Source organism: Cornus florida, unplaced genomic scaffold, assembly GCF_030987335.1.
Source record: "Cornus florida cultivar Cherokee Brave unplaced genomic scaffold, ASM3098733v1 CherokeeBrave_3.0.0_Hap2_Chr05, whole genome shotgun sequence".
Classification (NCBI taxonomy): domain Eukaryota; kingdom Viridiplantae; phylum Streptophyta; class Magnoliopsida; order Cornales; family Cornaceae; genus Cornus; species Cornus florida.
In genome coordinates this window covers 79,417,432-79,429,713 of record NW_026775575.1, presented here as the reverse complement: position 1 = coordinate 79,429,713, position 12,282 = coordinate 79,417,432, and the positions used below count along the sequence as shown (strand labels likewise).

Here is a 12,282-nt window from a genome sequence, read left to right as displayed (position 1 = left end):
CTTAAGTGGAGGGATAGGGAGGGATAAGGAGAGATAGGGAGGGATAGCTATCCCTCCTTATCTCTTATTTGCTTTCTCCTCAAAATTGAGAAGATAGGGAGAGATAGTGAGAGAAAGGATAGTGATTTTAGTGGTATTTTGATAATACCAAAATTAGCCTCCACAAATCAATACACAGATTTATTATTCCATCCAAGTCCTATGGTTATGAAAGGGTAAAAAAGTAATTTGTCTATTATCCTTTCTTTTCTTTTCTCTTCTCTATTTTATCCAAACAAAAATAACTATCACTTCTTTTCTTTTCTCCCCTGTCTATCCAAACACAAATAAAAATTATTACTATTCTTTCTTTTCTTTTCTTTTCTTTTCTTACTAATACTATCCTTTCTTTTCTTTTCTTTTCTCTCGTAACTAATACTATCCAAACACACCCTAACTCCTAAACAGAAGTCCGTTCGCAAACCCTAACTCTAAAACACACACACACACACTCTCTCTCACACAGAGATGGGTTTCTTCGACCTGAACATACCCTACCTGGAATCAGATAAACTCATCACCGACAAAGAAAAATCCACCAGAAAAACGACCCGATTGAAGCTCATAGTGAAGGCAATGGAGCTAGGTTACACTGGAGTTGCCTACAACCGTACGATCAAGGGCGTGATGTCAGAATCGGACCGTTGCTCAATCTCTCTCTTCCCTCTCTCCTCTATACTCAAACTCGCTCCTTCCCTCTCTACCTCCGTGAAGTTCCACCGTGACCTCCTCAATGTCCCCATCTCTACCCCCTTCCGTCAGTACACGCGCTTGACTGTCAACGTCGATGGTCCTTCTCAAGCTTCGTCCCTCAATTCCGGCAATCCCATTCTCAAGAGTTATGATATCGTCGCGGTTCGGCCTCTGAATCAGAATGCATTCGAACAGGCGTGTCAGGCTTCTGAGGTCTGTTGTGGGTTTTGAATTTTGATAAAAATGGGTTATTTCTTTAAAGTTATTTGGTGTATTGTGATATTTATATTGCTTCTCAGGTGTGTTGTTTGAGCATTCTTCTGAGAAGTTATTTGGTGTTTATGGATTTTTTTCTTTTTCTTTTTTTTTTTTTTTTTTTTTGAATGTGTAGGTGGATTTGATTTCTATTGATTTTTCTGAGAAGTTGCCGTTTCGGTTGAAGCAACCCATGGTTAAAGCTGCAATTGGGGTTTGTTCCTTTACTGTTTTGTCTGTTTGCTTTTATGAATTTCCACACATTGGGACATTGATTTCGGTTGTTTTGGATTAATTCTGGAAAATTTGAGAAGTGATGTCTTAGCAAAGATGCCTTGATAGTGTATGAAATTTTTGTAGATATTGATGAAAATAGCTGGATATCATGAAACACAGCAGTTGATATGCCTATACTCAACAAAATGGTTCAGTAAAATTGAAATTTGGGTTGATCATTCTAATTGTATATCACCTTAAAAACCATGATTTGTCTGTGTGCTGGTGTTATGGCACTATTTTTTGAGGCTTTATTTAATTTCCAATATGTTTGTTAGTAACTTTTGATAACAATTCAAATGGGGGTTAATTTATAATACTTGATATTTGGTGTTGGTTTTATTTTAAAACCATGTACTCTATTCTAATTTTGCTGAATGTGAACTGATTTATAGTTTTTGATGTGCAGCGCGGTGTTTATTTTGAAATTATGTACTCCAGTCTTATGATGGATGCTCAAGTAAGGAGGCAAATGATATCCAATGCCAAGGTGAGGATTGAGAATTTTTTTTTGACTACTAGATGTAAGTAATGTTTTATTTTGCAATTTTGACCATCCTCAGCGGTTGCATTTTAAAATCCTCTCCAATGGGTTTTTTAAATACTTAATGTATTTGAATCAATTACTTCCAATCTTACTAATAATATGGAAAGTTTATACTAGGTTTTCATGCAAGTTTAACTACAATATCACATGAATTACTCAAGCTGATATCAGGTGTCAAATTTGAGATGTAAACTTGCTACGCTGATTGTCAGTGAATTGGATTTTCAAATATAATACAAGGTTTTGTAGTGTCTGTTGTCACTTGACAATGAAAGCAGATGTGATATATACAAGAGTAGATAAATATAATAAGACTACATAAATTTCTAATATGTAATTAACATAAAGCTTTAAGATATAAACTGAGCTTAATGCTATCATTTCAAGTCCTAAAATAAGGATACATGAAGGGAAATAAAACCCTTGAAATTGTATTCCAGGAAAAAAAAGATAATTCATTATGAATTGGGGGAAATCAGGACGTTTCAGTTAAAGTATGTAATCTTGTATGGAGTTTTGGTAATGGTAATATACTTGAGCTGTAAAGCATGAGGGCATAGGATTGAGTCTTGGAGTGCCCACTTTGTGCGAATATAAGCTTAGGTCTATATTTAGTTTTCCCTTATTAGCATCATGCATTGACAGGATCAACAGGGTAGCCTTTTAGTTGAAGGTGTAAAGAGGATGGAAAGGTAGAACTAGATGTTACAAATTCTCACGTTACTGCTCTTGATAGGCTGAAATGTTGAAGTGAACTTCATTTCTTAGACATCATGTTGAATGATACTGAAATAAATATACGACCTCCGTCTCAAAATACTTGTCCATCTTTCTATTTTGGGACGTCTCAAAATGCATGTCCCATTCCTAAAATGGATGTACTACTTTTTATAACATTCCTAAACTACCCTTTTAACATTTACTTTATTAAATAAGTGCACTGATTTCGGAGTATCTTTTGTCTTTTAGCAAGGATAAATTTGAAAATTCACTCTTATCAATATAATTAAAAAATATTAAAAGTCCACCATCATAAAAAGTTAGATTCCCCAAAACACCCAAGAATTTTGGGATGAGGGAGTAGTGTTTTTCTTCACCAATTTTTATGGGTTGTGACAATTTTAGTTGCCCATGTTTTTTTTTTTCTTCTCCCTTTCCTATTGGTGTTAGTCCTCAGGTGGGTCAATGCCTAAATATTAATTAATCAGTGCTGGATATAGCTTCTTGGAATATATTGACAGCACATTTTTTATGTAGTCCTTAATCGAAGTTTTTGATCACATCTCATTCAAATGAATCAGCAGGCAGATTAATATGATTGATAGACACAGACCGACCCAAAAACAAACCAAAAGACTCGACCAACTGGAACACATGTTCTGATTATAGAAATTGCCAACACAGTGACACTTTATCATAACATTTTCATTTCAGCTTTCCTTGATTTAATGTGAAATTCAGTTTGATGCTAGTCAGGTCTCATTTCTATTGTGTGTGTATGTATAAATATTTACACACACACAAACAGAATACACTCCATTTTAATGAATTAGCACAATCATTGAAATGTTATTGTATATTTATAAATACAGAAATGTATATATACAATTCTGTATGTATAAATATATATCCATTTCAATGCTAAGCAGAAATAATCATCTCTTAAAAGGTGGTATCACTCATGTCTAAAATGCTAATTATTTGATATCTTTTGTGGGGTAGGTATTTTCCTATTTTCTCAAAGTGTGCATTATGTGTCAAATAATCCTCTCACTGACAAAGTGCTAATCTTCAGTTACTGGTTGATTGGACTCGAGGAAAAAATATTATCTTCTCCAGTGCTGCTCCTTCTGTAACTGAACTTAGAGGGCCATATGATGTTGCAAATTTGTCTTTGCTGCTTGGGCTTCCTATGGAACGTGCTAAAGCAGCTATTTCCAAAAATTGTAGGTATGCCAACTTGCAAATATGTGAGGTGATTTAGGAGAATGTGCTGATGTTTAATGTGCTTGAAATGTTTGTTCTGATGTCATGCAGATCTCTTTTAGCTAATTCTCTAAGGAAAAAGCAGTGTTACAAGGAGGCCATTAAAGTTGAAGTAATATCATCAAGCGAAAGGGTTGACTCTGAGGAACATTGGTCTCATGACTGGCTTAAATGGGATCCTATCTCCAGTGGTGAAGGTGATTTGCTATTAGATGATATGGCAAAGTCTTTTTCCACCTCTAATAAAACATCCAAAACTGTGAAACCCATTGATTTTGCTTCTGTTGTGGATAGCTTGCCATCACATGGTTTGCAAGTTAAGGATTTCATATCTATCACGAAGGCTGCGTCACAGCCACTGGACATTCGTAAACACTTGTCTATTGCTGAGGAAATGGGGGTAGCAGCTGCGATTAATGGAATAACGAAACAGCCCGACAGGCCTAATCTTTTTGCGAAGGAAGATCGGACTTCATTGTGTAATTCTCAATTAAAATGTCAGAGCTCAATTACTGAAGATTCCAGAATGACATTTTCACCAACTGACACCCTTAAAAATTTCACTAATACTGAGGAAATTGTAACCGATACCACCACTACTGAGGAAGAACCTAAAAGTTCAAATGGGTTGGAGGCATATCTTGCCCCTACTGGAATCGGAATGCACGATTTGCAGTCACAAAGTTGCAAAGCTAGTTGCCAAACCCATGTTATGTTAGCTGACCATAACATGTTTCAAAGTTTGGTGAAAGACACTGATATCTCAACTGTTAATGCTGTTGCTGGTGCACAAATTTTCAATCCATCGAAGGATATTGAATGTTCTGCTTTTCAGAGTGAAGAGTCTGAGAGGTCAAATGGTGTAGATGCAGTTATGGCTTCACCAAATGTTACGTTGGATGAAGTCTCAATTGAAACAGATGTAAGAAGTGAAGATCCATTTTTGTCCTCACAAGACATGTCTTCTTTGGAAAGAGAACAGTTTAGGGAAACAATAGATGATTCGATTAGCCTTGCTGATGGATTGCCAGTACTGGAGCCTTATGATGGGATGAAAGATGAACATAATTATAAAGATTCGATTAGCCTTGCTGATGGATTGCCAGTACTGGAGCCTTACGATGGGATGAAAGATGAACATAATTATAAAGCTGCAAATAATGAGCAAGTGGGGGAGGTGGTGATGGAAGAGCAAAAGCAAACAGAAGATCATGTTGCAATTAATTATGCAACCTTGGATGAATCTGTGTTAGGTACTGTGCCTATTATTTCTGTGAGCACAATGGACATAATGGAATTCTATAATTATATACAAATTTTCAGATTTCATTTAAGAATTCCTTAATTCTATCATAATTTGATCTTTTGACTTTATTAACTTAAAGCTTGGGGTATTAACTTTTCCTCTTCCTCCATTGAATAAAATGCATTTAGTCATGCAAAATGTTTCTCCTGCCCGTGTTCATAATTTTCTTGCGTAAAAATTATGGGCAATTGTATCCTAGGTTGTGCCTTAGTTCTCTTTTCATTGAAACTTTGCTATTGTTCAAGTTTTTCTTCTTTCCTCTTGTTTTGCAGAATCTGATAAACAAATGCACTTGATTTTGATATTCAAACTTCAGGATGAATTCTCTCAAATTATCAACACTAGTGTTTTTTTTTTGAATCTCTCAAGATACTATTTCTGAGATCCATTCCATCTATCAAAAGTTGTATTTAGCAGTTATAGCTTATTGAAGTTTAGTTCTGTAAGGAACTACTGTAATACACAATCTCTTATTGATCCCTTGTCTTATTGAATGCAGGGAAAGGCAGAGTGAAACAGAAGATGACGCATCAACCTCTTTTATTACCTTTCAATCGTGTGTTGCATCCTAGGCTTTTCAAGAAGAAACCTCGAAATTCAAATAAGAAGTTCTAGATCCTTTAACTTGTAAGCATTCCCTCTTAAATTATTATTGTTGATGGACATCTTTATGATTGCTTAGATGTTCTCACCATTTTCTAATTGTTTTATTTCTTATTATTTAGGTTAAAAAGTTGTAAATTTATATCAATCCTTATTAAAATTTGTGTTCTTTCATTTTGGCTATGACATAAATTTTGTCTTGATCGAAGAGGATAAATTCTTCACCCTTTTGTCAAGAATTGGCAGTTTATTACGAAAATAAGTTAAATTTGCAGTACGGCTCTCACTATTAGATGGTATAAAACTGTTGTACGCAATTAGAGTAGAAGAAACCATGCAAGAAATTGAATTGTTCCTTGCTTAATATTACAATATATATACTAATCAACGCAATAATGACAACATATTAAATGTTTTTTTGGCTTGTATGTTTCGTGCATGGGGAATTCTTGTTACATGCAAATAGATTTACTATGTAGAAATAAATGTTCACATTGAGTCTATTAAAGTTCTACCAATGGGCCATTTGGTATAACCTCCCTACCCTTAAACAGGAGAGAGGTTCGAGCCCCAGCGTGGGAAACGTGTGTGTGAGTACTTGATAAAAAAAAAGTTCTGGTCTTATTAGATCTGACAGGAGAATGAAAAATCTTTCTAATTTAATTATTTGTTTAGCAGGTAGAAAACAGAGCATTTTGTGGGCTGGTATGTTGGGAAATGTTGACAGATCATTTTATTGGTTACTAAGAAAGTAAGAAGCCAGTTGCTGAAAAGGCTTAAAAAAATAGAAGGGAAAAAAGCTACTATGGGATGTTTTCACCCTCAACCCCATTATGTACTTAAAAAGAAAGTAAGAAAAAGGAAAGGAAAAGATTCTGGAGTAGTGGGTAATTACATTTGTAGAACATAGAAGATAACTGAAGGAAAAAAAAAAAAAAAATGGAAAAGAAATGAGACATAAGAACCTTGTATCTAGAGATGGGATAGGAGACCCTTAAATTTATCTGTGACTCGTTTAAAATTGAATAACGCTTTATTCGGTTTCTATTTATATATATATATATATATATATATATATATATATATATATATATATGCATGTGTCTGAGAGAGAGAGAGAGAGAGAGAGTTATAACCACTTGAAATTTTAAATTCTATTTTATTTTCCTCTAGTTTCTTAGTGGGTAGAAGGGGGAAGAGACTCAGGGAGCTTCTAACAAGTTCCTACTATTAGTTGACCAGTACCACTCTAATAATGGTTTTCATGTGCTCAAGTATTTTTATTTTATTTTATCCCTAAATGGAAAGCTTTGTGTTAATAAGTCAAACTAGCATTATGATGGAGACAAGTAATTGCAGTCGGGAGAAATTATTAGCAGTCGGTTATTCTTTAGCATAACTAGCCATGCCTTTTCCGAGCTACTAGGGGTTGCAGATGATCTAGCTTTCTGTCAAGACACAAAATCAACTATCTTATAGCGAAATGGGGTAGGCAACTAAAAACAACCAAAAGAAGAGAAGAAAAAGTCCCATATAGTGTTTTAAATTTGTTTGGCAGCTGAGGAAGAAGACATGGAAAGTAAAACTAAGATGAGGTCTATTGATTTTTTAAAGAATAGAGCATTAGTGTATGCATGTATAAAATATGCATATAAGCCTATGTTTCCCTAACATTTTAGTTTAATTTAGTTTGATTTGATTTTATCGTATAAAACTATTGATAAACTCAGTGGGTCGTCCACCGCCGGCAGACAAGAATCAACAAGGCCGTCGTCCCCACCTCTAGGGGCTGGCCTGAAAGCAGTAGACTTTAGCTAAAAAAATGTTGGGTTCAGATTCTATTTCTGATATTACCCGCAAATCATTTCCCCATTATTTTAAGCTACAACTCATAATTCACTAACATGGGCGACCTAATGATTAGTGTGAACATATATTAAGATATATTTATTACCTTTGGATTAGAAAAACACTGGTATGGCTTGTAAAGCCAAAGATACACTTTATAAAGAGCCTTGAAGGTGAGGGGCTTGATATGCTAGTTTGTGTCTTTGTAGTACATGCCCTGCACTGTAATGCTATTGCTTTCATGTTGGTGGGCTGTGTATGAGCTTAGTATTAAAATTGCAAAAGGCTATATAGATTAGGTGGATTTAATGGCAAGAAAGTTGCAGCAATACATGTAAAAACAAGAGGAACCTATTGAAAAAGATCAGCCTGTTTGATATAATTATCATATATATATATATATATAGTGAAAACCATTTGTGTTTTTGAAAGTGGTAGAAATGAGAACATGGAAAAACATGTTTCTTTGAGATGCTGTTCTAAGATGATCTCCTTAAAAATATAGGTTGTTTTCAGGCATTTTTAAAAAAATTAGAATGAAACAATAAGAAAGCCAGAAGTTTTCAAGATTTTTCTAAGAAATAAAAGATGGAATCAGAAAATGAAAATGGTACGACAGTAATCTTTGCAAATTTTGGCTTGTATTTGGAAGGCGAGGAAGTATTACTAGACTACAATGATTTGTCAAATTGAAATTAGTTTAATTATCTAGTTTATGCTTGAGGAGACATTAGGAGATATTAGTTTTAATTATCCAAGAATTGAATCCAGTTCTCTACAACTAGATAAGTGGTTTTTCTCAGCAAAAGTTGTGAATCAAATTACCCAATTTGGAAACTTACATTTGCTGAAGAACATCAAACTCAACAAAATGCATCACTGATTATATAGATTGCATACGAATCTTTCCTTTGCAAAATGCAGTTGGAACAACCACAAACCCCTTCAACCATTATGAATTAAGCTTAGTTTTTCTGGAGATAAGAGCTACACACACACACACAGTATTCAGTAAAGCCTTGCTTCCACCCCTTAATAACTAAAATAATCAACTGCTGATTTGCTAATTGGTTTTTAAGATGTTTAGTGCTTACACCTTACTCAACATCTGGTAGAAAGCTTATATTATTTATAACAATTTGGGTAAAGCTTGTGGTAGTGAAAAGAAAAAGAGAAAAGAAAAAGGACTTGCTAAAAAAAGGAAAAAGAAAAAAACAGAGCATAAGAAGTGTTACCTAGGAATAATTGCATTGTCACAATGACCTTCTAGCTCTTTCTTTGTCCTTTTTCAAACATTAACAAAATGAAGACATCCATCCTTTTCAGGTCTTTGCATAATTAATTATCAATGAACACTTAGCATATATATATATATATATAGAAATGAAGACAACCAAAATTAAATATGTCAATTCCTTGGTTCATTTAACCCCAAGGGGTGGCTCAAGTGGGTAAGTGTAAGGTGCTGGTGTTTCGTGATCCGATTCAAAAGCTTAATTTATTAGCTGGGTTAACACCCAACTCATATTAATCATTCACTTTGCATAATTAATTATCAATGAACACTTAGCATATATATATATATATATATATAGAAATGAAGACAACCAAAATTAAATATGTCAATTCCTTGGTTCATTTAACCCCAAGGGGTGGCTCAAGTGGGTAAGTGTAAGGTGCTGGTGTTTCGTGATCTGATTCAAAAGCTTAATTTATTAGCTGGGTTAACACCCAACTCATATTAATCATTCACTTATTCTCTATTCGGATCCGATGTGGGCCTTCTTATAACATTCTCTCCTAACTGAACTTGTAACGATCTCGTTGCAAGGTCGGACTATCCTGCCTACCTGGGCTGTTGAGTCGGACCTCTCTAGTGCTTGGCGTGACACTAGATTAAGGAATGTGTTTGACTCTGATACCAACTATAACGGGTCGGGTGCTTTGCTATTAGATGGGACTAACGCCCAACCTACAACCATCATTCTGTGCATATAAATTCAGAAGGTCGGGTCATTGTCAACTGTCCCTTCTAGCTCGGTTGAGCCATAAACCTATGATTAAGCTCAGGATCAATAACAAGCTAAATGTCCCACATGTTAGGGCATGTCCATAACTCATATTCTCTCTCTCTCTCTCTCTATATATATATATATGTACACACATTTATATAAGACTTGAAAGATGGCTATGCCTGAATAATTAAACATTTTTGATGATCAAAAACTGACTAAAGCCATGCTAAAACATTTACACATGACTTGGAAGATAGCCTGAAATAATTAAGCATTTTTGATGATCAGAAACTGCCTAAAGCCAGTTAGTAAACATCTTCTAGCAATTAAGAACTCTCTCTTTAGACTTTTGAGTGAGCTCCAAATGGTCATACAATCAAAACCATATTTACATTACCTAACTTAAAAAAGCTTAATTAATAGCTTTTAAAATGCATCATCATAATAAGAAACCAGCAACTTAGAACTGCCACACTATCTGTTAAACCATTCAACGCAGAACTAATCTGCGATTAAGGAACCAAATTAGCCGTGAAAGCATCGAGTAAATTGATCCAATTCTCATCGTCCTCATCGTCTTCTTCCCCGCCTATATGACTCCATTGATTCTGAGGGCTCTTCTCAATTTCATCATTCCTTGCAAACCGTCCTCTGATTCGTGGTCGGCTATCTGCTAATGTCTTCCTACACGCATACTGTTTCATAAAAAAAAAATGAAAAAAACATGTGAAGTTCAGAATAAATGAGTTTAATTTTCTAAAATCGATAGATTTATAAGCATTTCTTAGTGATATAAGTGTGTAATTAATGGTAAAAAAAAAAAAATTAGAATGAGACCTTGATTTTCTTGTTGAAGTTTCTGAGATTTCTCTTGCTTCTGTATCTCTCAATTCTTTCTTTCTTCTCTTCTGGGCTGTAACGACAAGCTTTGTTCATTCCCTCAATGATACTAATCTCATTGGATAATGTGCTATCTGATCGATGGCAATGTTGCATCATATTAATCCTCTGCTAAATTATACCAAAAGAAAAACCAAAAATTTTTAGTAACAAGCAATAATTGATCAATTACACAGCAAAATTACTATAAAGTACAGGCAAAAGGCAATTACAACCACAATAAGCCTTCACAATAAGCCATATAAGGGCTATAAAATAAATGGCGTTTATGGATTTGGGAAATTTTGGGGAGAATGGAATGAGTCAAACCTGAGCTCCCACGAGTCATGGGAATGCCTCTACGAACTAGACTATTCAGTTCACTCCGTTTATGAATATGGCATTTGCGCATGTCCATAAGGCATCCATGCGCCTACTTTATGAAGTCAATTTTGAAATTCTCTCTCTTCCACAGGGCTAAAAAATTATTTGAGGGGTTGGTGATAAAGAAATTTCAAACTAATCACCAAAATTGTAGCCTAATTATACTTCTTCACATTTTAAAAATTTGAGGGTTTAAATTCTCATAAGTAGAGTCAAAGTCTATTCTTGCCGAGGTGAAAAAATAAAATAAAAAATCATACTATCATAATAAACAAAAGAATTTTAATATTAAGAATTTTATCAAAAAAATTAGTGAGGGTGGTATATATATATATATATATATACACACACCAAAATTTCGTGGAAATATTACTAAAATATTAACACAGTTATAACTATAAGATATAAATACAAAAATTTAGGGTGAGCATCACTATCTCATTACTAAGGACTTGTTCGGTTAACTTTTTAATTTAAAACAGTTTTTTTTACCACTTTAAAATTAAAAATAATTTTGAGACAGTTTTTAGAGAACAATTTATTACAAAAATAATTTTTTTTAAAACTTTTTTTTCTTTTACCAAGAGTAAAACCATGCACTAAAACCGGGTCTATTCCGATCATTTTGGAAGCTCACATGCAAATCGCCGGTGCTGAACACCCTCCGGACGAGACTACTCTCCGACTCAACAAACTCCGTGGGCGACGAGACGAGTTGGCTGCAAACCCCATTCTTCCGAAGCGAGTGACTGCTCACACTCCTCTGTATCAAACTCGTACTCTGAGTCGTGGAGCAACTCATGAGCGAACTCGGCGAGCTGTAGCTGCTGCAACTGCTACTGCTGTGGCAGACCTCCAAATTCAGCGCGGCCGACATTGAGTCGTACTCGTTGCCGGGAATGATCAGAGGCGGAGGAGGAGGAGGAGGAGGAGGTGCTACCAAGGAAGCACAAGGTGGTGGAAAATGGCTGAAGAAGTCGGTGGAGTCGTCGTTGAAGGTGGCGGTGGTGGCAGTGGTGAGGCCGTACATGGTGGTTGTTTTTGGGTGCAGAGAGAGAAGAGAGAGAGAGAGAGTTGAATGAATGAGGAGTGTGGGGAAGCATTGGAGCTACTTATGTGGAAAGGGAATGGGGTAGGGAAGTTGAGCGGAGCTGGAGGTGACGTGGAGGCTGACGTCACTGGTTCGAGGTAAAAGCGTTGACTCGGCTTTCTTCAAATCGGACGACATGTTGGCCTACCCGCACTATGCCCGCAAACACTCAGACTGAGTGAAAAGACTTGGTATTAGTAACAGTTGTGTTTGGTATAATGGAGGAAAGAAAAGAAAAGAAAAGAAAAGAGAAGAGGAGAACGAGAAGGGAAAGTGCAAGAAAGTCCTTCTAGTTTAGTTTGGTACTAATAATCAGACGGGATTCGAAGAGGAAGGTGATTTTGTGCGCGTCTTGTGCACC

The 12,282-nt window shown here is 35.3% G+C and overlaps 2 protein-coding genes across 3 annotated transcripts; one reads left to right on the top strand and one right to left on the bottom strand.

Moving 5' to 3' along the window:
• The first annotated feature begins 422 nt into the window (after positions 1-422).
• Positions 423-6,657, top strand: LOC132307037 (protein GAMETOPHYTE DEFECTIVE 1). Its single transcript, XM_059804690.1, has 6 exons — positions 423-945; positions 1,124-1,201; positions 1,673-1,753; positions 3,606-3,760; positions 3,848-5,049; positions 5,602-6,657. The coding sequence occupies exons 1-6, from the start codon at positions 508-510 to the stop codon at positions 5,715-5,717; spliced, it is 2,070 nt and encodes a 689-aa protein (XP_059660673.1). The 5' UTR covers positions 423-507; the 3' UTR covers positions 5,718-6,657.
• Positions 6,658-9,822: 3,165 nt separating this feature from the next.
• Positions 9,823-11,891, bottom strand: LOC132307036 (putative zinc finger protein CONSTANS-LIKE 11). Of its 2 annotated transcripts, none has more exons than XM_059804688.1 (3): positions 11,469-11,891; positions 10,406-10,579; positions 9,823-10,263 (listed from the first exon to the last, which is right to left on the bottom strand). In XM_059804688.1, the coding sequence occupies exons 1-3, from the start codon at positions 11,859-11,861 to the stop codon at positions 10,081-10,083; spliced, it is 750 nt and encodes a 249-aa protein (XP_059660671.1). In that variant the 5' UTR covers positions 11,862-11,891; the 3' UTR covers positions 9,823-10,080. The 2 variants fall into 2 exon arrangements, with proteins under 2 accessions (XP_059660671.1, XP_059660672.1); XM_059804689.1 differs by having other exon boundaries at positions 10,406-10,576.
• Between the last annotated feature and the right edge of the window lie 391 nt (positions 11,892-12,282).